Source organism: Grampus griseus (assembly GCF_964374135.1).
Source record: "Grampus griseus genome assembly, chromosome: 10".
NCBI classification, from domain to species: Eukaryota; Metazoa; Chordata; class Mammalia; order Artiodactyla; family Delphinidae; genus Grampus; species Grampus griseus.
In genome coordinates this window covers 7,744,704-7,771,809 of record NC_139004.1, presented here as the reverse complement: position 1 = coordinate 7,771,809, position 27,106 = coordinate 7,744,704, and the positions used below count along the sequence as shown (strand labels likewise).

Below are 27,106 nucleotides of genomic sequence, written 5' to 3'. Positions count from 1 at the left end.
GTAGTGGGTGGGAAGAACTCGGTACATGGGCAGCACGCCCATGCTTAAGAAATGGCAGTGAACAGGAGAGAAGATTCCAGGCTGGATGAAGTAGAGGGTGCCTAGACAGCTTGCTCTTCAGGATAGAGGCAGTAAGTACACCTTTGCTTAGGAAAAGAAACAGCAGAGAGGGAGACACTGAGAATGCAAGAGAGCAATGGGATAATTTAGGGGGATCCACACACAACTGAGACCAGATGCTGACCTTGGTTGTGAGGATAGGTAACTTTTCCTCTTGAAACAGGAAGCAACAATGAGAGAATGGGTCCAAAATGTTCTAAGATGGCGGAAAGGGATGACATGACAAAGGAATTGATAAGGAGATTTTAATCAAATATCTTCAAAGTTCTTCCTAAAGTTGAATTGATGACCTTTTGAGAATAGAAAGGCTGTTGTTTTTGTTTTTGTTTTTTGTGTTTTTTTTGCGGTACGCGGGCCTCTCACTGCTGTGGCCTCTCCCATCGCGGAGCACAGGGTCCGGACATGCAGGCTCAGCAGCCGTGGCTCACGGGCCCAGCCGCTCCGTGGCATGTGGGATCCTCCCGGACCAGGGCACGAACCTGTGTCCCCTGCATCGGCAGGCGGACTCTCAACCACTGCGCCACCAGGGAAGCCCAGAAAGGCTGTTTTAACATAAGATTGGGAGCTTAAAGGTGGGCAGAAAAGCTCAAAAGGTGTACCCCGGGAAGAGTACCAGGACAATAACGACGTAAATAAAAGAGTAAGTAGGCAGCCAGAGGGTCTAGCTGAAGGTAGACAGTGGGTGAATTTAGGGCAGTTCTGTGACGTTCTTCAACAATGTTCTGCTTCAGGAACCACAAATGGCAAAAAGCAGATGACAGGAATGATTACGTGCAGGAATCAGCCTTGTAGGATCAAACAGCAAGGGAACCTAAAATGTTAGCAAGAACAGCACACAACAGCTGACACAGTACACAGGCTGGACGAGGGGTCCTCAGAAAGAAACTGGGAGGAGGAGGAAAGTCGAACCTCTGGAAATTCCAATTTTAAAAAAGCAAACACATTTAAAACAACAACAACAACATATTTCAGATGTGGGGATACAGCAATGAACAAATCGGTCAAAAATCCCAGCCCCGTTGGAGCTTCTGTTCTGTTCTGGGGAGAAAGGCAGTAAAATATATACTATGTAAGTTGGTGAAGGAAACTAGTAGGGTGACAAACAGATAGTAATCAGAGATGGGAGCTCCAGGTTAAAGACCATAGGTCTAGAATGGTACTCTGTGATTTGAAATGCTAAGAGAGTTTGTAAAGTGGGTACACTCACAGGTTTGGAACAAATCCTATTACTCACAGCCAAGCGGAAAAGGTCCAGATTGTATTACTGACTTGCTGGTTTAGCAAAATGTTCTACTTCCTCTGGACTATGTCTTTTTCTTTTCCCTGTATAGTGGTCTGGGGACAAACATTTTTTATGCTATGAACGCTGTAAGGCTTTCAGATGGCATAACAGATACTAAGAGAAGAAAAAAACGAGACATTTGTTTGAGAGGGGCGTGGGCTACCCAAACATCGTACCCTGTGTAGGTTCCTGGCTAGGGGCTATCTTCATGGCCCCCACCTGTCATGTGATCAGTAAAGGTCCCTATAAAAATGCAAACCTGACTTGTCTATACCTTCTCTACTGAGGTAGGTCCTGGATACAGGTGCTGACAAGGAGACTGAAGGTAAAGCTCTACTTGGGGGGGTTGTGTGTGTGGCTGAAACACAGTGGATAGGAGCTTTGGGGGGGGGGGCTAGAGCTGTAATGTAATCACATCACATGGGTCCTTGCCGTGGATGTTGGAGTCCTCAAGTGTCACAGCTGGAGAAGAGGTGGAGAAGCAGATCAGAGGATGACCAGATCAGAGGATGGTTCTAAAGGGAAGGTGATAGGCGTTATAGAAGGAAGTGGAGAAGGCAACCTATCCCAAATATTGGGACCCTGCCTGATGGATATGGTCCACTTTCTAAGGAGATCAAAGAGCAAAGTACCCTCCTCTCCATCCCCCTCCCCCCACTAGGAGGGCAGGCCACGATGAGAATGCAGGCAGGTGGCAATGAGCTGTCCTCTGGGGAACATGTGGGCTGATTGAGGTAAAGATGTGACTATGCTTAAGAATAGAGTGTGCAGTGACACGAGGATGCTGTCATCCATAATGCAAGGGGACCCCCGAGAGACAGACACCGGAAAGAGGGTGAGTGTAATGGAGAGATGTAGAGAAGCAGCACTTTGGATGTTCTCATCTGAAATGTTAGGTGTAGATAAGATGGGCTGAGGATAGAGCCGTAGACTGAGTGGAAGAGGAGAGGAGGCCAAACTTCGTTACCACAGGGAGAACGGGGCAAACCTTCCTATTCACTCACTCATCCGTTCGCTCAATCACTTATTCACTGTATATATATTTATTGCCTGTTCTTATGGGCTGAATTGTATTTCCCCCAGATTCATATGTTGAAGTCTTAACCTTCCAGCACCTCAGACTGTAACTGTGTTAGATGTAGGGCCTTTAAAGAAGTAATTAAGTTAAAATGAGGTCATGTGAATGAGCCCTAATCCAATATGACTGGTGTCCTTATAAGAAGAGATTAGGACACAGACACACACAGAGGGTAGGTCATGTGAGCACACAGGGAGAAGACGGCCATCTACAAGTCAAAGAGAGAGGCCTCAGAAGAAACCAAACCTGCTGACACATTGATCTCGGACTTCCAGCCTCCAGGACCGTGAGGAAACAAATTTCTGTGGTTTAAAACAGAAACTCAAGTCTATGGTACTTTGTTATGTTAGTCCTAGTCAACAAATACACATGCCCACCATGTACCAGGCAAGAGTTCGAATATACACCAGGACTGATGAAAAGCCTTCTTTACAAGGTTCTGTAGCAATGAAAACTCCTTGTTTTCTAGTTCTTATCCACTTGGAGGGGAAACCTCTCTTGTTGCTGTCACCTGCCATCATGCCAGAGCTGCAGCAAACACCTCCAAGCCACCTGGAAACCTGTCCGTAGGGGGAGCAGAGGCGGACATGAGGGATGGGAGTCAGTGGTAAGAACATGACGTCACTTCTCATCCTGACCACTGTCTCCTCGTAACCGCTGCATGCCCAAAGGAGCAGAAAGAGGAATGAATAATAAGGAAAAGGCAGAAACTTGCAAGAAGAAAGCACCGTTACAATTTGAACCCACCTCTACATCTCCCTAGGAAATTATAAGCTGGAGAATGTCTTTACGACACTTAGATTTACTTTTCAAGGACTGTGTCTTGAAGCCTCTTGCTACTCTGTTTAATAATTCACAGATTGGTCTAAATGAACCAGCAGGGCTCTCTGTGAGAACCCCTGTATTCCACAACCTTCATGCCAATACCAACAAGCAGTGTGGCCTCACAGTTTCAAATTAATGCCTCACCGTGGCAGCCTCCGTGTTTATCTTCCATGTCAAACCACTTTACAGCTCTGAGGTTCCCGGCCCACGATGCGTTTGGCATGGAGCCAGGAACACCTGCAATGTTGATGAAGAAGAAAAGCAGAAATGAGAACCAAGAAAGAGAGGTGTCAATTTCATCAGTTAAGCTTCCAAGTCATGTTTATTTTCTCCCAGTATATTATCTTTCATTTCAGATTTTTCATCATTGGTACAAAACCCCACAGGCTTATGGTGCGAATAGTTGGTAGTTATGGATCTAGACTTGCCACCAGTAAAAACAATCCATTGGTTTTTTTCATAATTTGTGCCCAAGCCTGCAAGAAATGCCATTGCATGAAAACATAATACAGATGAAGAAGCTGGAGATTTTTGGTCTCAATGCCTTTTAATTAAATTTACTTTTTAAGGGACTTCCCTGGTGGTTCAGTGGTTAAGAATCCACCTGCCAATGCAGGAGACACGGGTTTGAGACCTGGCCTGGGAAGATCCCACATTCCACAGAGCAACTAAGCTCGTGCCCCACAACTACTGAGCGCCCATGCCACAACTACTGAAGCCTGTGCACCTAGAACCCGTGCTCCACAAGAGAAGCCACCACAATGAGAAGGCCGCGCACAGCAACGAAAAGTAGCCCCTGCTTGCCACAACTAGAGAAAGCCCGCGTGCAGCAAAGAAGACCCAATGCAGCCAAAAAATAAATAATAATAATATTATTTTAAAAAAATAAATTTACTTTAAAAAATTTTATTGGAGTACAGTTGATTTACAATGTTGTGTTAGTTTCAAGTGTACAGCAAAGTGAATCAGATATGTATTTCCATTCTTTTTCAGATTCTTTTCCCATATAGGTTATTACAAAATATTGAGTAGAATTCCCTGTGCTATACAGTAGCTCCTTATTAGTTATCTATTTAATATATAGTAGTGTGTGTATGTTAATCCCAGTCTCCTAATTTATCACTTCCCCCCATGTTTCCCCTTTGGTAACCATAAGTTTAATTTTGAGATCTGTGAGTCTGTTTCTGTTTTGTAAATAAGTTCATTTGTATCATTTTTAAAATTAGATTCCACATATAAGTGATATCATATGATATTTGTATTTCTCTGTCTGACTTACTTCACTTAGTATGATAATCTCTAACTCCACTCATGTTGCTGGAAATGGCATTATTTCATTCTTTTTTATGGCTAAGTAATATTCCATTGTATATATGTACCAAGCAAGTCTTCTTTCTCCATTCCTCTGTCAATGAACATTTAGGTTGCTTCCATGTCTCGGCTATTGTAAATAGTGCTATTATCAAAAAATTTTAGGACTTCCCAGATAACATTTATCTTAAAGTGAAAGCTCAGAAAACAGGCCACTCGATGTCTTTAGTGCTAATAAGTGAGAGAGATTCCAGGGTCGCTCCTATATGAAGTTTGCAATATTAGACATATGGAACTCAAGCAATATTTTAACACAATATCTTTTTTATATGCTGAAGTTCTTGTTGAGCATTTGGTGTTGCCAACCACTGTGCTGGGCAGTAAGGGATAGTGTAAGTGACAAGACACAATTCCTGATCATCCAGTAAAGATGATGAGCCCCCAAGCAATGGTTTTTTTTTTTTGGCTGTGTTGGGCCTTCGTTGCTGTGCACGGGCTTTCTCTAGTTGCAGCGAGCAGGGGCTACTCTTCACTGCAGTGTGCAGGCTTCTCATTGCAGTGCCTTCTCTTGTTGCGGAACACAGGCTCTAGGCACGCGGGCTCAGCAGCTGCAGCACGTGGGCTCAGTAGCTGTGGCTCGCGGGCTCTAGAGCACAGGCTCAGTAGTTGTGGCGCACAGGCTTAGTTGCTGTGCGGCATGTGGGATCTTCCCGGACCAGGGCGCGAACCCGTGTCCCCTGCATTGCCAGGTGGATTCTCAACCACTGCGCCACCAGGGAAGCCCAAGCAATGGGTTTTGAGCTTTGAGTTTTTCCTAGACTGGTGTACACTGATCTACCCATCTTCTCTATTTCTTTCAGTTGTTCTTTTGACCAAAAGTTGCTGACCAATACTTGCTGATGCATTACCAATTAATATTTAACTCACCTTTGAACTGTAAAAAGCCTTTAAAAGGGAGAGGAGGGCATTAGGCTGCCATTCTGCTAAACCAGAGCTTTTCCATGTTGGCACTATTAACAACGTAAGCTGGACAACTCCTTGTTGTAGAATTTTGCATTGTGTGATGTTTAGCAGCATCTCTGGACTCCACCCACCTGATGCCAGTAATACATATCCCCCCAGTTGTGACAATCAAAAATATCTTCAGATATTGCCGAATGTCCCCTGGTGATGCAAAATTTCCCTATTTGAGGAACACTGTGCTATCTCCAATAACCTCCATCTCAATAAATTTTGGATGGGTCACAGAGATTGAAGGGTCCATTTAATCACATACAGTAGGACTTCCCTGGTGGCGCAGTGGTTAAGGATCCGCCTGCCAGTGCAGGGGACACAGGTTCAAGCCCTGGTCCAGGAAGATGCCACATGCCACAGAGCAACTAAGCCCGTGTGCCACAACTACTGAGCCTGTGCTCTGGAGCCCACGAGCCACAACTACTGAACTGTAGCCCGTGCACCTAGAGCTCATGCTCTGCAACAAGAGAAGCCACCGCAGTGAGAAGCCCGCACACTGCAACGAAGAGAAGCCCCAGCTCGCTGCAACTAGAGAAAAGCCCAGGCACAGCAATGAAGACTGAACGCAGCCAAAAAAAAAAAAAAATTTGTTAAGAACAAAGGTATGGATACCAAGGGGGAAAGGGGTGGCTTGGGAGGAATTGGGAGACTGGGATTGACACACATACATTGTTGTTATTATGTATAAAATGGACAACTGATGGGAACATGCTGTATAGCACAGGGAACTCACCTAGTGCACTGTGGTAACCTAAATGGAAGGGAAGTCCAGAAGGGAGGGGATATCTGTATGCGTATGGCTGATACATTCTGTTGTGCAGTGGAGGCTGACACAACATGGTAAAGCAACCATACTCCAATAAAACTTAGTTACAAATTTTTTTTTCCTCTTTAAAAACACTCATGAAAACGTGCATTTTCAGACAGAAAAAAAGCCCTGTTCTTTTGCCCTCATGTCACATAATAATATACGAGGATTTAAATCAAGTATCGTACTAAGGTCTCCCAGCCCAGCTAAAATTAAATTTTGCACAGCCTTTTCTGAAAATGGTATGAGTCATCACCCCTAAGGGCTCTCTATCAGGCAGGATTCTTTTCTTGCTGCCAAACTTGTAAAGTTTGTTTATAAATGTGGAGTACTCAAGAAAAACACTCTTTATTAAGCAATATTTCTTCCTATTGTTTTAGTTTGCATTTAATACTTTAAAAGTTACTTTACTGCTTGCCTATCCAAAAAGAAGCTTCTTTATTTTGTTCTTAGGACACATTTTTAAAGAATTTAGAATAAAACTCGCCTTGGTTAGGTTAGGGGGTGGGGAGAGGGCAGTTTGGAAAGCAAAGAGATAATCTGGTATATTGACTCATGTCAGCAAGATTAGCTGATGTGATTTTTGTGTCTATTTTGATTAAATAACTATAGCAGAAAAGTATGAATAAAACATTGCCATGACAATGTTTTAAACATTTTAAAACATTGCCCTTAACCTCTTCTAAAGGATTGCATTTTTAAGAGGACAAAATATTTTTCTTCCTTTTCATTCTCATTAATATTGATCATCACAAACTCTTATTCTGAAACACATTCCATTATTCTAGAGATAAGACCATGACATTTATAATTAATGACTGTTGTCTTTAAAATAAACACATAGGGAGTTCCCCAGTGGTCCAGTGGTTAGGACTCTTGTGCTTCTGCTGCTGAGGGCCCAGGTTCAATCCCTGGTCCGGGAACTAAGATCCCACAAGCTGCATGGCGTGGCCAAGAAAAAAAACAAACAAAAAACCCCCCACGCATAACACCTATTAACCTTCTGCTAATAAAATTACAAACCTCAACTTCCATACTTTCTATTTGATGATAAATCTCAAACATGTTTGTTTAAATACTATTCATGTTGTGCTTTAAAAATAACATTTGTAGGAGTAGAAGTAGGGAGAGGGACAAACACAGACAATGTTGAATTCTACTTTGGTTTTTTGTGTTGTTGCTTTTTGTTTTTTTTGCAAAGAGCCCATGAGGCACAGCCATATCCGGCAGGAATGGGAATAGACCCTTGCTTCTGAAATGTGGTTCTTGGACTGAGAGCTTCAATATCACCTGGAAGTTTGTTAGAAATGTAGCATCTCGGGCCCCGCCCAGACCTCCTGCACCAGAATCAGCATCTTCACAAGGTCCCCAGAAGATTCCTGTGCACAGTCAAGCCTGGGCTACAGTCGACACTGCCAAGGACCCAGCTTCATTTCCTCCTTTCCTGGAAGTCCTCCCCTCAGCCTTCATCAAGCTTCCAGGTAGCTTCTCATCCTCCTATTCTCACTCAAATTCTGCTCTTATGAAGGAAGCTCGTACTTACATCCTAGTGCCCTCTGCTGAGAATACAGCTGACCCTGAACAACACGGGTTTGAACTGCGAGGGTCCATTCACGTGCGGATTCTTTTCAGTAGTAAGTACTACAGTCTTTTGCAATAGGAGGTTGGTTGAATCCATGGATGCAGAGCCTTGGATTCAGAGTAACCTTGGATACAGGGGAACCTCAGATACAGAGGACACTCAGACACACAGGAAACTTGGGTACAGAGGGCCAGCTATAAGTCATACTCGGATTTTCGGGAGTCTGCCCCCCGACCTCTGCGTTGTCCAAGGGTCAACTGTTTATGCATTTGAACCTCGAGATCACCTCCTTGAAGACAATCAGCCCACCTGTTGCTGGGAAAAGCTCAGCTGAGTGGAGGGCCAGTTGTCACGGTGCCTTTGACTCCACAGCATTTGGCCCAGCATTCGGAGATACTGATCAACCTTAAAGGAATGGTGAGTGTGGCGCGCAAGGGATGTGCCACCGCCTTAGGCTTTGGTGCTGATGGTGAGGACCGCTTAGCTGTGTGTGGACCAGACAGGCCTGGTTACCACCTTGGCTTCCCAGTAGGCCACCATACTTGAAGGTATAATAACGTCCTACTTCTCAGTATTGAAAAATATTTCTTTTACCCTCTTAGCAAGGGCCAACCCATTTCAGTTTGCCCTACAGCAACTGCCTAGGTGGCCACCAATCATTGATTCTCCACATCTGTCCTGCCTTGCACAACTAGTTTAGGGAGAGATCAAACACTCAGCAAGACTCTGGTGACAGCTCTATTCGAATACTTCGTAGGTATCCCTTGCTTATTATTTTGAGCAGATAATGGCAAGCGAAAGATTGAACAGCCTGAATATACAGTGTGACCACTATTCAGTAAGCAGTTCAATCTGTCTTAGGTTAAAACATACATGGAAACCCCAAAGCTACTGATCCCATTACTTGTGCCAACGTCCAGTTGCTCCTTTCACTCCCGTAAAAACATCTACTATGGGGCTTCCCTGGTGGCACAGTGGTTAAGAATCCACCTGTCAACGCAGGGGACACGGGTTCGAGCCCTGGTCTGGGAAGATCCCACCTGCCGCGGAGCAACTAAGCACGTGCGCCACAACTACTGAGCCTGCGTGCCACAACTACTGAGCCTGCTCTCTAGACCCCGTGCTCCACAACAAGAGAAGCCACCGCAATGAGAAGCCCGAGCACTGCAACGAAGAGTAGCCCCCGCTCGCCGCAACTAGAGAAAGCCGGCGCGCAGCACCAAAGACCCAATGCAGCCAAAAAAAAAACACAAAACCCTACTGAAATGATCCACTAATGGGATATACTACTATATCCCACGATACATATTATATATATACTATATATTTTTAAAATACTGGACTAGGTGATTGTGTTAGTATTGTTGCTCTTATAATTATGATTGTTTGTCAGAAGGGTAGTTATGGGGTATGTGGGTAGACGTCTACCTCAAACCACAAGTATCCTAGGAAGCATCTATTTTGCCTTATTTTTAGGACGGGGCAAAAAGGACACTAATCGTATCAGAGAAAACATTTTAAACTATAAAATCCAATTCTCTCATTTGCTCTTCAGAGACTTATTTAAACAAAAGATTTGAGATAGTGTTTACAGAGTAAGCAGGAATGTTTTCTTAGGGCTTCGCCTTTATTGGACAAATAACTGCATTTGTTGAATAAACGAATGTGTTTCTTTGAAACGCAAGTTTTATTTGTACTGACTTGAGTTTCTCCTTATTGTTCTTAGACAGCGTGGTCCCCATTTGGGGATACATATATGTGGTAACAAATCCCAGCACCTGCTTATTATTTAAGCTCAGATGCATACTTCTTAGCTTGTTAAATAAGCAAGAATTTTGGTTTTAAATGTCAAAAGTCAACGCTGGTGTCAGTGTATTGAAAGAGGTTTTCTCACAACTTCATGGTGGTGCAGGAAATGGGCAAAACTCTGGAAAATCAATTTAGAAAAGGAGGAGAAGCCACTATAATCACCAATTCCCTCTGGCCTTTTAAGCCACTAGTTTCACAATAAGCTAAGGAAATAACTTTTTCAATGTGAAAATCTGTACATGAAGGTGTTCATTATGGTATTATTTATGCATAAAGACTACCAGCAGAGGCTCTGAAGTCAGATGGTTGACATGTATGGAAAAGCATTTCTTCTACCCTCTTAGCAAGGGCCAACCCTTTTCAGTTTGCCCTACAGCAATTGCCTGGGTAGCCAACAGTCATCTGTTCTCCACATCTGTCCTGTCTGGTACAGCTGGCATAGGGAGGAGATAAAACACTCAACAAGACGGGAACACTCAACAAATCCCAGTGTGTGACCTAACAGTTACGGTAATCTCTTTAAGACATCATGTATCAATACTAATCTTCAAAACCTCACAGGGTGGGAAGGGTAAGCTGGGACGAAGTGAGAGAGTGGCATGGACATATATACACTACCAACTATAAAATAGGTAGCTAGTGGGAAGCAGCCGCATAGCACAGGGAGATCAGCTCCGTGCTTTGTGACCACCTAGAGGGATGGGATAGGGAGGGTGGGAGGGAGACGCAAGAGGGAGGGGATATGGGGATATATGTATGCATATAGCTGATTCACTTTGTTATACAGCAGAAACTCACACACCATTGTAAAGCAATTACACGCTAATAAAGATGTTAAAAGAAACCTCACAGGGTTTTGTTAGTGTTAAATAAGATAATGTATGTGCTGTGTTTAGCATAGTGCCTGGCAGGCTTAACTAAATAAATGGTTGCAAGTATAATCATTCTATTAAAATCACGGGGGGGGAGGGAGGGGATGGAGTAGCTGTGGAAGAGACTACTTTTTTACTATAACCTAAAGCAAGTTTCTCAGCCTCGGTACTACTGGCATTTAGACTGGATAATTGTTTGCCGTGGAGACTGTCCCGTGCACCATATTGGGTTGTCCAAAAAGTTCGTTCGGGTTTTTCCGTAACATCTTTACCCAACCCAACAGGATGTTTAAGCAGCATCCCTGGCCTTTACCCACGAGATGCCAGTGGCATCTACAGCTGCCCCCCACCCTGAACCCCCAGCTGTGACAACCAAAAATGTTTCCAGATATTGCCAAATATCCTCTGGGGAGCAAAACTGCCCCTGGTTTGAGGTGATTTTTAGAAATAAAAATGTACATTTGTTTCCGCTTACCAATGGTTCATTAACCACTTAGGATTTTTAACACATGAAACTTACAAAAAGTGATCCTCTTTCGTTTCCTGTGGATGTTTTTTTAGAATTCTGTAGTCCCTGAGATCATGACCTCTCAGTGTTCACCTCTGATAATTGCCAACAAATTAACTATGGTTGTAAAAGGAAAAAATGAAATGAGGAAGAGAAACGTAGCATTTTACACTGGAAGGGATTTTAGAAATTTTCATGTTTTAATATTTTAATATGGTCCCTTCATTGCCAAGTTGTGCAAAACAGAGCCTAGAACATTTAAGTGAATTGCCCGGGAGTGTGAACATGCTAAATTACTCGTCGATTTTGTTTCAAGATAATTTATTCACTCATTCAAACAGTTTCCTTGAGGGCCTCCTGTGTTCCACAGGAGATGCTGGGGGTAAAGCCACAAATTAGATGCTCTGGGAACTTTCGGCCCAGAGTACCCAGAAGGGTTTATATTTATTGGTATTGATTTACTGATACTGATATTTTGGGCTAGCATATCCAGAAAGGTTTATATGTATTGATATTTTAATTTTTTTACTTTTATTGATGTATAGTTGATTTACAGTGCTATATTAGTTTCAGGTGCATAGCACAGTGATTCAGTTATATCCTCCACCTTTGTGATGAATCCCAAGACTCACGTTCATCCCTTCCAGCTAGAACTGTTGAAATTTTGTGCAGTACGGGAGCCCCCAGCCTATTCCAATCTATATCGGCAGCTCTGCAAGTCTTACCTGGCTTTAAAAAACAAAAAAACAATTATAAAGCTATTTAAAAGGAATTTTGGGGCTTCCCTGGTGGCGCAGTGGTTGTGAGTCCGCCTGCCGACGCAGGGGACGCGGGTTCGTGCCCCAGTTGGGGAAGATCCCACATGCCGCAGAGTGGCTGGGCCCGTGAGCCATGGCCGCTGAGCCTGCGTGTCCGGAGCCTGTGCTCCGCAACGGGAGAGGCCACAACAGTGAGAGCCCCGCGTACCGCAAAAAAAAAAAAAAAAAAGAAATTTTTTTTTTTAACTTCGATCAATAGTGGTGAAGCACAGAAATCCAATTCTTGTGCCCCCATCCAGAATGAATCAGAAACTCTGGGGATAGGACACAGCAGATTTTATTTCTAGAAGACCTTCATTTTAACAAGGCTTTAGAAAAGCCTCCATCAAAAGGTAGATGGGTAGGGACTTCCCTGGTGGCACAGTGGTTAAGAATGTCCCCTGCCTGCCAATGCAGGGGACACCAGGGTTCGAGCCCTGGTCCAGGAAGATCCCACATGCCGGGGAGCAACTAAACCGGTGCACCACAACTACTGAGCCTGCACTCTAGAGCCCGTGAGCCACAACTACTGAGCTCACGTGCCACAACTACTGAAGCCCATGGGCCTAGAGCCTATGCTCCACAGCAAGAGAAGCCACCACAATGAGAAGCCTGCACACCACAACGAAGAGTAGCCCCTGCTTGCTGCAACCAGAGAAAGTCGGTGCACAGCAATGAAGACCCAACGCAGCCAAAAATAAAAATAAAATTTAAAAGAAAGAAAACCAAAAAAGTAGATAAAAAAGTGGATGGGTAGGGACTTCTCCAGTGGTCCAGTGGTTAAGACTCCGTGCTCCCAATGCAGGGGGCCCGGGTTTGATCCCTGGTCAGGGAACTAGATCCTGCATGCTGCAACTAAGACCCGGCGCAGCCAAATAAATAAATATTAAAAAAAAAAAAAAGTAGCTGGGTAGAATTTGAGACAGATCTTGAATGACGGGGAGAGTGTGATGAGCTCAAAGTATTGCCTAGGAAGCAACCCCACAGTCATTGTTTGGAGGTAAAAATGGCTTGAGGATCTGAGAAGAGCACAGAACTCCACCCCTCCCGTGGCTGGCCTACAATTATATTAACAGAGAATGAAAAGTATTTAAAAAAAATCAAACTTTAAGAACAATTTCTCTTCTACAAAGTATTGCTTCCAGGGGCGCAGAGCAAGTTCCTGAACTCTAGCTCTCTGAGAATAAACTTGGATAAATGATTTGTCTTTCAGCATCTTCTCTCTGTACTTTGTTTTGAAGAGTTTGGTCTGTGTGGGTACACGTTGTACTTTTTAATATGCCAAAGCGAAATAAGTCTCCTTTCATCTGATTTGCTTGTCTTTAGTGCAAAATTATGCGAATTCAATGTAGAAAAGAAAGAAATACTGAAATGAAGAGCAACTGGGTTCATTTATATGCACTATTCTGTGTCATTATTTCTCTAGTACTGTTCAAGGAGCCCTGATCATTCTTTTTTTCTTTGTAACTTTCCTCAAGTTATTCTGTTTTCTTGAGACTGTGAAGTTTTGTGAGTCAAGTATGAGACAATAGCAAATTCATGATGATGATGTCTCATGAAAGTTTGAGATTGAGTGGCCACATTTAAAGGAGTGGGCCTTTTATTTCAAGGTTCATGAAAGCACCTGGAAGAAAAAACTCACATGGTAGCGTCTGCCCACTGTTGGTTGGCAAACCATTCACTCCGAGGTGGTAAGAGTATCTGATGGGGGAGCTGCGTCAGGCAGGGCTGACTTCTGGCATGAACAGGAGGGAAGTACTCTCCTGTTAGACTTTTATCAGACATTCCAGAAATACCATAATGTCTTTGATAGATCTATCCTCAGACAAGCAGCCAGATAACTAGCAAATACTCTGGACATGGTTGAGCAAAAGGGGAAGGAAAGGAGGAAGAAGAGGAAGAAAGAATTTGAAGTCATGTTTTCAAACTTTGAATATATCAAAGCTTTCTGGAGTGCTTAAAATAAAAACTGTTGGGTTCTAGTCTCAGAGTTTCTTTTCTCTTTGTTTCTAAATTGAGGTACAATCGCCATATAATCGCCATATAACATTATATTAGTTTCAGGTGTACAATATAATGATTTGATACTTGTATGTATTGCAAAATGATCACCACCGTAAGTCCAGTTAGCAACAAACTCGTTTTCAGTTGAGTCCCAACTGTTTTCCAATCTACCGGCCGTTCTTCAAGCCTCACCTGGCTTTTCATGGTAACATTTTCCTTTGCGGGCGCTGCCCTAGTTCAGCTGCTTGACATCGTCGCTCACCAAGACTATTTCAATTGCCTACAAACCAGCCTCTCTGCCTCCAGTCTGCCCGATTTGTTGGCAATACCAGCAAATGGCTTTTTCTATAATTAGCGTTGACCCTATTGCCTTCCTATTTGGGGGATGCGGGATCACTTTGAACCGTTTGCCCTGCGTCTGCTTCTTCAAGCCACTTTGAGATGCCTATCCACCACTCACTCACCCTCCTTCAAACGAAAGCAAATTCAGACTTACCATCCCAAACCCCTTCTGCTGGTGTCCATTCCACCTCTTCCTAGAATTCCGACTCCCCAACTCCACTTCTCATTTTACATTGCTGCTTCTGCTTCCCGGGACCCAGTTTAAAGTTATCTCTTCCCTCAAAAACTTGTGTATAAACTGTCACTTTCTTCTTTTGCTTCAGACTGTCACTAACCAATTCCCCAGCTAGCCCCTCAGAACCATGAACCTGGCTGGGTCCAGCAGTTCACTGCTCTAGGTCACATTCACACCAGGGAGATACCAAAATGCTGACCATGGCACAAAAGGATTTTTGCAAATATGTCCCCAGACTACACATGGCAGATGGGCAGAAACCACATCTGATTGGTAGGCCTGTTTGGTTTGACCCCCCTAGAAGGGGGGTAGAAGAGTGGAAAAAAAAGAAAAAGATTTCCCATGAAAGTCTGGACTGTCAGAGTCCCTTGCCCACAATTCACTACAACTTTATCCAGCCTGGAGCTCTCGTGCTGCCCTGCTGCCCACCGTGTTTCACTGGCTCACACTGTCTGCCTGGCCCTGTCAACGTGTAGTCTGAAACACTGGGTTTCCACACCTCACCTCTCAATACTGCCCACGTCATCCTTCATCACTATCCACGCACCCAGCTGTCCTGCCATCCTTTTGCGAATTCCCGAATCGGTCTTCCATTTTCACGTAGTTCTTTATACCCTGACTTACGCAAATATCTAAGAAAACAAACTCAAAGTAAGTCATGGGGCTGTAATGCACCGCATGGTGACTGTAGTTATTACTACTGTACTGCATATCTGGAAGTTGCTAGGAGAGAATCTTAAAAGTTCTCATTATAAGGAAAGAAAAATGTGTAACTATGGTGGTGGTGACAGATATTAACTAGACTTATTGTGATCATTTCACAGTATGTACAAATATCTTATTATGTTGTACACCTGAAACTAACGTTGTATGTCAATTATGTCTCAGTTTTTAAAACAAAGAAAAAAGAAAACAAGCTCATACTTGTTAGAAACTAAAGTTAGTAAAGTGTAAATCCTAAAATAGCCTCTTCTCCTAAAAAAATAATTTTTTAATAGACTTTTTTTTTTAGAGGAGCTTTATGTTCACAGCAAAACTGAGTGGAAGGTACATAGATTTCCTATATATTCCCTGACCCTCTCCTCATTTTATATGTAGCACACTGGCAAAGATTTAGAAAATGTTAATACCCAGTGGTGGAGAGGGTGTAGGGAAATAGGGGTTTCAGAACTGCCAGGGGGAGTACAAACTGGACCAATTTTTGGAAAAGCAGTATGACACTTTGTACCAAAATGCTTAAAAAACGTGCATACCCTTTGACAATTGAAGGTACTGAAATTTGTCTTAAGGAAGTTCTTTGTAAATTCTTATTTGTGAAGCAATGTAATATAGTAATTAAAAGGAGAGACTCTGAAACTATATCGCCTGGGTTCAAGTGCCTGCTTGGCCAATTAGTAACTGTGGGACCACTGACAGGTTACCTAACTTCTCTGTTCCTGGGTTTCCCTAACTGTAAACAAGGATCAAAACAGTCCCTACACCTCATGAAGTTGTCGCGAAGTGTGTAATATACCATGGTTGAGAATCCCTGCTTTTCAAAGACTATTTCATTGAGCATCCCTTTATAGGGATAATACTTTTCAGCTTCTAAAACACCAAACATTATGCCTTGGTAAGGAGAGATTTTATTTTTCACCCAATAAAGCAACTTTATTTGTAAGTTTTGAAGATTTCAAAAATACAGAAAAGTTCAGAGAAGAGACCAATTTTTTTTTCCCATTCCCCCAAATTAGATAGTGTTAAGCATCCCAGTGCATTCACCTTATGAATCTTTACCTTTTTTTCCTTAAAAATATTATTCTATAATTTGTGAAAAATCGAACACTTTATTCGAATGGATTCAAATGACTCATAAAAGTACAAAGAACAAAAATGAAAGTTTAAAAAAAAAACCCAAAACACTACAAAATCTTACATTTACAAGTAACCATCATTAAGAAAACATCATTTCATAAAGCATTTTTTGTACAGATAACTTCCATGTCACCTTAAGACTATGACATAGCTGTTACCTAGTTGACTAAACTATACCAAATATAGATTGCAAATAACCTTTTACAACTGGCCTTTACCATTAAGATGTATGGGTTGAGTTTCCTTAAATGAGTTTGGGCACACCTTATGTACATGTTTACCACTTTTATAGGTTTATCAGTCCAAAAACCTGTTTCCTTAGGACCTAAGCTTTTGTTATCTGCATCATGTGAACATCAAGTAATAAGTTTTCTCTGTGATCTATTTGTTCAGATGTGTTTGTTCATAGCTTGAATTAGGTATATGCATTTCAAGCGGCATTTCCTAGATTTTATGTGACTGTTTCAAATAAAAGTATCTACGGTATTGATTGTCTTTCTCACTACATTACGCAAAGCAATTTCATGGCCAGTTCGTTCCTTATAGGAATCAATAGAACACAGCATGCCCTGTACTGCTGTGTTTCCCGCCTGGGCAAAAGGTCCTTAATGAATCCATTAGACAAATTTTCATCTTGCCCTGCATGCAGTGCCTTCCCTTCCTCACCTTCAAAACAAGGTGCCAGGTTACACCCAGTTGGATGTAAATCAAGAATTCACTCCCAAGTTATAAAACATTCCTTCCAATTCCATGTTAAAGCAGCCAAATAAAAATCACCATTGCTTAGGACTCTTGTCTAATTTTAACCCCTGTTGACAACCCAAGACAGGTCCAAAGGATCTGAAGGTCAGTGGTAAATTCCACTTGCGGCTGCATGCACTGGGGTATATATATATAGGTTGCTAATTCTGGGAACTAAGTGCCTATCTGTAACAAGCCTAATCTTTTATACAGAGCAGCAGAAGCACTTCTGTTTATACTCTTCTGCAAATGTGAGAAACATCTTTTAGAAAAAAAAACTTTAAAAAGAGAAGAAACATGGGAGCAAGTATCCTAGGATGTGCCTGATGTATGTGGGTCTCCTACCCCACCCCTACCCCTCACCCCCGATCCCATGGAGTTTCCAGCAGTTTTTAGAAACACAGGAAGTCACACTATAGCCCAAGCATTTCTTCTCGAAGCATCTATTTAACCTGAACATTGGGATGAAAAGCACTAGGCTACAGTTAGAAGCCCTAGGATGACACAAAAGCAGCAGACCTGGTTGAGAGGGTCAAGATGATTGTTACTTCTGGAAGGGAGCAGAGGGGGGTTCCTGGAGTACTTGTAGTAACGTGGGGTTTTGTTCTGGTTACTCAGGGGAGGATCCGTTTGAAAATTCAGTGATTTCGATTCTGATATGTGCGGTTTTCTGTATGTATGATATTGTATTTCAGTGAAACGTTTAAGAAAGTTATAGAGTAGGTGGGAATGTGATATTTACATAAATTTGTAAAACAAAACATGAGACTTCAAAGAAATGTTGGCCCCTTCAGTTCCTTGCCCCCTTCTCCAATTAACTTCAGGAGGTTCCCATTATTTATTCTGAATCACAGATACTGTCAAATCAAAGGTAACAAAAGCATACCAAATTCAAGCTTCATAATGATATGACTAGTATTTACTTTTTTTTTTTGGCTGCACGGTACAGCTTGTGGGATCTTAGTTCCCCAGCCAGAGACTGAACCCAGGCCCTCAGCAGTGAGATCACAGGGTCCTAACCACTGGACCACCAGGGAATTCTCTGTATTTACTTTATCACCCCAAATGAATAATATTACTAAAAACGACCCTACTTTTTTTTTTAATAGTAAGAGGTCAAACTATTATTTATTTATTATTTATTTCTATTATTTACAGAAAATAATAAATAAATATATAACATGGGAGAAGAAAAGTTTGCCAAATGGAACCAACACTCAACAGATACCTGCCAGAGGATCCATTATATTCACCTTGGAACATGCAAAATGAAGTCATTACAGTAAAAGAAAGGAAGAAGAAGAAGCTGCTTTTCCAGACCCCAAAGGCATCATGTTCTATGATGCCATTTTTACCACATTCTGGAAAAGGCAAAACCATAGGGATGGAGAACAGGTCAGGATTTGCCAAGGGTTTGGATTGGGGGCAGGGGTTGATTACAAGGAGCACCATCAGGGAATTTTTGGAGGTGATGGAATTGTTCTTGATCATGGTAGTGAATGCACGACTCTATGCAAACGCCGAAACGCAAGGGACTGGACACCAAAAAGAATGAATTTTACTGCCTATAAATTTAAAAATAAAAAGGGGGGCTGTTTCAGATTTAGCAACAATGTATAACAGAATGGATCTCCTTCATGGTAAATGGATAAATTTTAAAATTCTATTTTGTAGTATACCCAGGGAATTTTTCATTTGAGAAATAGTAATATTCACTATCTTTTAAAAAATGAATTCTGAACACTTTTTATGGAATCCTGTCATTAAAACCCATCGTTCAGTATTAGACAACATACATACCAAAATGTAGTTACTGCCCTTTTCCTCCAGTACCTAGGGTATTTCAGAGAGAAATTATGAGAAGCACTAAATATATAAAGTCTATTGTATTATGACTTACAAGTCCCACCTTCGTGACCCAGATCAGCTGCTAAAGCATGTGACCCAAAGAAATCACTTCACCTTCCTGGGCTTTGGTTTCTCTAATCTTAAATGAGGAGATTATCCTTTCCAACTCTAGTATGAAATTACCCATCCACTTCACAAAATCATTTTGTTATTTTTGAAGTAGGCATTCCGAGTTTCTACTCCTTCCAGAATCATCCACTTAAAAAAAAAAAAGAAGAAAAAAAAACCTATCACCAAAACGACATTCAGTGGGCACCTTCTCGCTACCTGGCTCAAATTCCTCATTTTACAGAGGGGGAAGCTGAGGCCCAGAGAGGTTAAATGACATGCCCAAGGTCAAACAGCTAATTAAGGACAGAGCCTAGAACCTAGAAAATAATTTTGTCATGTGCATATCTAATATCTAGGTCACTGGCCCCTCTTACAGGGTCCAGTGGCTGGAGCTAGAAATTCCTTCTAAACTTTAAGTCCTAAAACCCAAATTAATTGAGGCCAAGGTTGGTTAACAGTTTGTGTCAGACAAGCTGTTAGCTGACAAGGCCAGAAGGCCAGAGTCCATTTTCTTCCCTCCACGCTGCCCTGTAAGATCAGAGAAACCTTCAATCTCAGATTACATTATATACATAAAAAATTAACAAGACGATTGAACCCAACAGAGGCCCATGAGAACATCTGGTAACAGGAAATACATTAAGATTTGGCTGAAATTTGCAAAATATCTTCAAGTCAATTCCAAATTCAAACATACAGGGGACTCATAAAATAATAAGACTATCAATTCGTCTTTTTTTTTTTTCCTATATAGACGAAGCAGAATATTCAGACGCTAGAAGAGATGGAAAAAGTATCTCTAAACACTGCACACTAATCAAGTCTTACTCTTAGTAACACACTCCTCCCACATTCCCTGCAGGAAGAGGAAGGCCAAGAAAATGAACATCTTAACAAGCATTATTGCCTCTAATGCTTTAAGAACTTGTGCTTATAGATTCAGTTTTGTCCATTTAAAAAAGGAAGAAGAGGGAGTTCCCTGGCAGTCCAGTGGTTAGGGCTTGGAGCTTTCACAGCCAGGGCCTGGGTTCAATCCCTGGTCAGGGAATTAAGATCCTGCGAGCTGTGCGGTGTGGCCAAAACAAATAAATAAAAATAAAAAAGGAAGAAGAAAACTCAATATGGTTGATATAATATGTCCGAAAAGTTGGGTTAAAAAGGTTTTCACTTTTCAGCAAATCGTTGTTATGGGATATATAGAAAGCCTTAGCCTGGAATATTGGCATTTTCCATTTCTTTTGAAAAAAAGGAAGTTACTCATTTCTGAAAATTTGAGTCAACTCAGTGATGTCATAAATTTTAAGTTTTCTTGCTTTTGGTATGTGTAGTATGTTGATGGTTGTTGAAAATGGCTGATGGGCACGTCAGGATTTACTGTATCATTCTCCATTCTGTTTGTAAATTTCATAACAGAGTTTTAAAATGATCCCTGTGTAAGTAGCTAGGAGGGGCAACGTTTGTTTGAACACTGAAATGGGAAGGATGTGGTTGAGTCAGCAGAAACCTGTACAGAATGATTGTGAAAAGACTCTCTAACTTCTTTCAAGTCTTGGCTATGTTGATTTCCTTTTCCAAGAAATTACATCTATTCTAAACAGACATCTGTACATGGTAAGGTTTAAGAAAATAAAACAATCCTATTAATCCCAACTCCTGTTCCTTTCATGTGGTGTGATCTCAAAAATAGAGTACTGAAGACACTCGTCCTTTGCATTTTTAAGGAAACACTCTTCTCATGGATGTGAGAACATACTTCACAGTATTATTGTAAAACCTAAGTGAGGTTTTTCAGTATTCAGAATTTACACCAATAGTGTTAAGGGAAATCAAAATTATAAAAAATAAGTACTCATCCCAACATGTTAAACTGCTTAAATTTTCTTCTACTTCCTCCTATTCCTCTTTGGGTGTATTTACATCTAGTTTTACATGGTTGTGGAGCCATGGTGCAGACGTCCTTTTGTATGAAAAGACATTTAAATGGATTTTATTTAACACCTTCCTTGAGAATCTCATTAGTTTAGGAATTCTAGACCATATTAATAAATAGAAAAACACTTCACCTCTCACTTTACTCCCAATATTTTCATTCAATTCTCAAAACAAGTTTACTAAGTAGCCACCTTATTGTGACTGTGCAGTTGAGGAGCTTAAGGTTCGGGTACACAAGGCCACAAAGCTAATAAGGGCGGAGCTGAAATTCATCATCAGGTTTGTCTCACTCCAAAGCCCCGGATATTTCTTCGACACGAGTCCTTCCCAAGCATCAGTCATCTGCACAGCACTTTAACAGTATCCTCCATAAGCAACCAACACTGTAAAGCTTTGCCTTATACAAATTCACTTTCGTTTTTACTGGTGGCTGCCTTTTTTCTCAGTTAAGGAGATGGAAATAAACAGAACCAGCATTTGCTGCAAACCTGGGAACGTGCCAATCTGTAAAAGATGGTCTGTGCCAGCGGTTCTCAAGGTGGGCTTCTAGCAAGGTTATCCCCTGGTAACTTGTTAGAACTACAAATTCTGGGGCCTGCTCCTGTCCTGCTGAATCAGAAACCCTGGGGCTGGGGCCCAGCAATCTGTGTTTTAACAGGCCCTACAGTGGATTCTAAAGCCTGCTCTGTTTGGTAACCACTGCACTACATACATTATCTTATTTAATATTGATAACTTATCCTGAAACTAAATACTATTTATTATTTCCATCATCACAGATGGGTAAACTGAGACTCAGCGTAGACTAAGACCAGTATCACATAGTTAGCAGGTAATGGGAGCCAAGACGTAAACTACACTTATCAGGTTGCAAAGCCTTTTCATAGTATCATGTGGACTCCAGGGGGGATATCAGGAGATTCTGTTGCCGTGGTTCAGAGAAAGCAGAGATACAGATGATAACGAAATCATGGAGACACTGATTATATATCTATTATGATTTTGATATGCAACTAATATGTTACTGTTTTAAAGAATCATTGAGGGAATTCCCTGGCAGTCCAGTGGTTAGGACTCCATGCTTCCACTGCAGGGGGCACAGGTTCAAGCCCTGGTTGGGGAACTAAGATCCCGCATGCTGCATGGTGTGGCCAAAAAAAAGAGTAATTGAAATGCAATACTATGCTTTGTTAAAAAAAAAAAAAACCTAAAACCTTGATGTTTCTAGAAAAGATTACTTTCAGACAGTTGGTAGAAAATAACTAGAGGTGGAATGAAAGCTGGAAAAATGGCCTTGCCAGTTCTAAAGCAGTACCTATCAATACATTAATCCTTTCTGCAAGAATTAAATTCATGCTAAGTTCAGCTTATTGGTTATTTACCAATTGCAACGGTATTTGTACTTAATTAAATGTGCACATATACTAAAATCCAGATTTTCTTGTCTTGCATAATGTTGTTCTAGGGATTAGGGGTTAAAAGCTAATTAAGGGCAGTATTTCCAGATTATTTCCTTCACAGGGTAGCAGGGGCAAAAAATATTCGGGCACAGATTCCCCAATGAAGATGATCCAAGTATTATACAGCACAGTCAATGTCCAGAGGCATTATAAATGAGCTTTCAAATAGCTCCAGCTTCAGTACAGTTTAATTAAGCAAATACTCTGTAACCTGCCTATGGTTTCTCTACAAGGAGCATGGCATCTGGGTTCCCAAGAGCCAGGATACCTTGTAGATTATAAGCCTTGCCCTATGACCTCACCCAAATGACTGCCCCGAGAATTGCCTAGAGCACTTACCAAGGAGGCAAAAGAACCCAAACAAGCCCACATAGCTAATACAACATTTTGAAAATCATGTCCAAATTTATTATGTGTATTTAATATTATCTGGCCATACAAAAGTCAGGTCATTCTAAAACTCTGTTCAATAGACAAGAAGCCAAGGAAGTGTCTGTTTTGTGTAATTTCTCCTTCAATCTGAATTTATCTCCATATCGACACAATAAGTACCAGTGTAGATTATCATCCGCCCCCCCCAAGATAACTTTATTATAAACCTGAATGTTCTAATGATGTTCATTAAAACATGATGCTACCAGTCCATCAATGGTTATAATTCTTGGTCTCTGGTAAAATCAGTGTAACTGAACGCATCCTTTGTGGTGCTAGCAACTGAACTGTAAATTTAGGCTGATGTACAGAAAACACAACACATACTTCGAAAAAGCCTGGGGCTGAGCCAGCCCCACCCAGATTTAAGCCCCTGGTAACCTTTCCGTCAACACATACCTTCCAAATAACTCAGTGTTTACATTTGCTGAGAGCTACACCTGGAGAAATGTTTCTCAAGTTTCTTTCTATTGTTGTCTTTCCTTAACCTTTCATTTCCTTAGGCTCACTTTTTTTGCCCCAAGCCAGTAGCTGAGGTCAAATTCAAACAGAAGAAGCCCACCGCAGGAACCAAGAGTAGGCCAGGAATGGGACAAACAGCAGGGTTGGGTAAGTGCCAAGTAGTGGGAGAATCTCAAACCAGGTGCAGGTAAAACAGAAACTAACTGGAGGAGTTCACATAGGGTACCAGTGCTTTCTCTGGTCATCAGAATGAAGGGCATGATGGGCCAACCTGTTCCCAGGTTGGCTACCTGGGAACCAGATGTTCTAAGGAAGGATCCTGCCCTCTTAATATTTCAACTGAGATGATGTAGAGCGTAACCCATCTGGCACAAATTGTATTAACAAGAACGGCGTCAGATGCCACGTACAGTAGGTTTACACGTGTGTGAAATGCTTTTGTGTGAATAAGTAGGACGCTCACTTCACTGTGATACATGTTGATTCACTCCCCCTCCTGCAAGTCTTTGTGAACTGTTAACCTAGTATCGTCTGAAATTAACTGCACGCCTCTGTCCCCAGCCACCTTGCAGGTCCTTTTTCTGCCCCTCTCTAAGTAGGTTTCTATAACCACCATTCTAGATTAGCACTTAGGGACGTTGAGTCATCGAGCACCTAATAATTGCTATAAGTCTACTTGCAGATATGAAGGTAGCACCCACACGTGTCAACAATAACGATGATACAGGCAAGAGCAGGGGGGTATTTCAAGCATGGCAGGCATGGGGTCACCTCCCCACAGAGCTGACGCCCACACCCACGCTGGTACAATAGTAGAAACCGGTGCATTGGGACATCACCAGGAAGAGGCCCTACGGGTCACATAGGTCTTCCTAGACAACATATGGAAAACAGACTTTTGAAAAGAAACCCAGTCCTAAATCACAGAGGGAGTTTGGTGCTGTTTTCTGCCTGCACGCCTCTGATACTTTGGCCCCAAATTATCATGAACAACGGGAAAGACTTCACAGTATATAAAAACAAGAGGCTGCAAATGCAAACTTCTAATAAGAAAATGGGCTTAAAAATTGAGAGCTGACTTTGGGTCAACTCCAGCTAGAATCTCTCTCGTATGTTTCAACTCACTGTTACCCATTCTTCCAGGCAATAAAGTATCAGAGTAGATTTACTGAACCCAGTCGGTTGAGACCTGGACACCTGTTCAGGCCTAAGACTGGAAACGTTTAAGCCACAGTGATAATTTGGAAACATCTAAAGAGTCGTCGAAGATTCTGAAAACAGACACCCCCCCCCACCTCCCGCGCCCCCCGACCCGTGAACTTTAAGCATCAGTGTAATACTGTGTAACAGCCTCTGAAAGAAACACTACCTATTTCAACTCCTAAATTCTACAATGCTTATTCAAAATGTCTCATTATGTTATAGCTGTGCTTATCAAGGACTACGAAAGACATTCATTCCAAAGACTGAGCTACTGTATGTCGATTATATCTCAATTTAAAGAAAAAAGACTGAGCCAAAGGTCGGGAACCATGTGATACACCTTCAAAGGTAGTTTTGCCGGAACTCCGGGAACCCGGCATATTTATTCTATCTCTATATAGCACAGTCATAAGACAGTAGAGCTGTCACCAAACTGTCACTAAAAAGCAAGCAGACTAATAGCTTTCTAAGCATTTATTTTTTTTTCCAGATCATTTCAAAGAGGAGCTGAATGTTAGCAAACTCAACTGAGTATGGATAAGAAAAAATGGGAATGGAAATTCGTACCTACCTGGGATCCTATTAAGTGTCACCCAGAAATGTTCATCAGGGGAAAAGGTATCTTTGGACCAGTGTAGCAGATCAATGGCCCTTTGGTCTTGGAAGACAAACTTGACAAACTCTCTGGTAAGGGCCACATAGGCAGTGCCAAAGTAGATGGTCAGCTGGTGTGGAGGGGAGGTTTTCAAAATATTAGTATTTTTCACAAAAGAGCCACCTCTGCCTAAGTGCTCTCGGTGGACATATTTAGTCCGCTTTATTGCATGATTGGGAGGCAGGACCCCCGGGGTAATGTTTTTCCCTTTAAATCTTTTCAGATACTGAATGATCTCCCTGTTGGTTTTCAGGGGGAAATCTTGCCCACAGGTGTTGATGGCGTACTTCCACGGAACTTCAGAAGCTAAAAGGTCTTCCAGGCAGTTCAGGTCAGCCTGGAGCCTGGAAATTCCTGCATAGACCACAGGCTCTACCTTTGAAGCAAGAAAAGCATTCTGGAAGCAGCTCAGTAGCTGCCACACAGATTTCTTAAACTGAGTTGTGGCTTTCTCATCCACATGAATGCAGTAGACGTTTTGGGGCATATAGACAGCTCTGAAGAGTCTTTCGAAAGTATCGAAGTCCTTATGGATGACCATGACATATGCCAAAGGGAACACAGCTTCTTCTTTCGACAGGGGGCTCGTGATGTAGTGATTCTGGATCAGGTAGTCCTTGCAAGGGACACTTCCCACAGGTGATGTCAGTGTCTTTTCCCACAAAAAGGATGACTTATCTTCTAAGGCATAATTACAGGCATGCATCCTAAAATCCCTTTCATTGGAACTATTCAGCCTCCCGTAACTTTTTGGCTGGCTTAACTGGCTATTGTAAAGTATCACAAAAATAACCACACTGACCACCGTGAAAGCAAAAAAGCAATACCTCCAAAAGCTCATTATTTTCACTTCCCTGGGGAAGGAGTCTCTCTCCAGGGATTGAGAAACCATCGGTTCTTGAAACCACAAGTGTGAAGAAGTGGAATTGAACCTCCTTTGCCAATCTTGAATTTCAACAGTTTCTCAAGAGGGCTTCCTTTTCCCGGGTCCTTTAATCCTCATTTATTCTCTGCTTCTGGGTGGCATCCATCCTCTCTTGGTGATGGCCAGAGATGCTTCTTAACGCGCACTGGTCTTCAAGCCTCGGTGCTGAATCCCGGCTGCTAGCAGAATGCGTCTGGCTCAGCCCAGCCTCCGGGAAGCCCTTCTCATTTGCATACAAGACGCCAGTGGATCTTAGCAAGTTGCGTTCTGGTCTGGAATGACGGACGGCTCGTTTCACCCAGGCTGTTTCTCTGGCTTTATCCCACCCCCTCCATCCAATCTATTCCGATCTGATCTCCCTTCTAGTCTTAGGCTTTCCCCTTCCTTTTCGAATTAAGTGGTTCTCATTTTTCTGGTTAGCCCCGCAACCCGCTAGCAGTCCTTGGAAACTACAGCCTTTGGACTTCTGCTCCGCGGGTTTATTTCTCTTCCTGTTTCTCTGCCACTTCTTTTCCTCTCAGTGTTACCTCTACCTCCGGGTGTATACAGACACAGGTAAGGAAAAATGCCCTTGCAACATGCCTAAGTAGAAGATTGTCAGAGGCGAGGGGGAAAAAAAAAAAGTCTAATAGAGAGGTAGGTGTTCCCTGAATTAAATCAGACAATTTCTGATGATGTTACATAGTACATATATGTCTGTGCAGGCTGTGAGTAGAGGGAAATAAGAATTACACTCTTGGGGGCATGAGATGAGGGTAGAAGGAATCTAGTGACTTTTGACATTAAAGGGTGGGTGTGGAGGCATAAATGAAATAAACACACCTTAGTTCGTCTCCCTGGGAGAAAGGTGATACTCACTGTTCCTAGAGAGCAAGAGTTGGTTCCCATTTCACACA

The 27,106-nt window shown here is 42.1% G+C and overlaps 1 protein-coding gene across 3 annotated transcripts in view; it reads right to left on the bottom strand.

The window, feature by feature from the left end:
* Positions 1–27,106, bottom strand: part of LOC309828804 (N-acetyllactosaminide beta-1,6-N-acetylglucosaminyl-transferase) — a gene marked incomplete at its 5' end in the record, with an annotated part of 76,574 nt that overhangs the window by 4,728 nt on the left and 44,740 nt on the right. For 2 of the 3 annotated variants that reach the window (XM_082664362.1, XM_082664363.1), the window contains one exon: positions 3,450–3,542. In XM_082664362.1, coding sequence (XP_082520488.1) covers positions 3,450–3,542 — 93 coding nt within the window. Of the gene's footprint in view, positions 1–3,449; positions 3,543–25,201; positions 26,142–27,106 lie in introns of those variants that run through there. The other variant, XM_082664361.1, reaches the window with a different exon arrangement.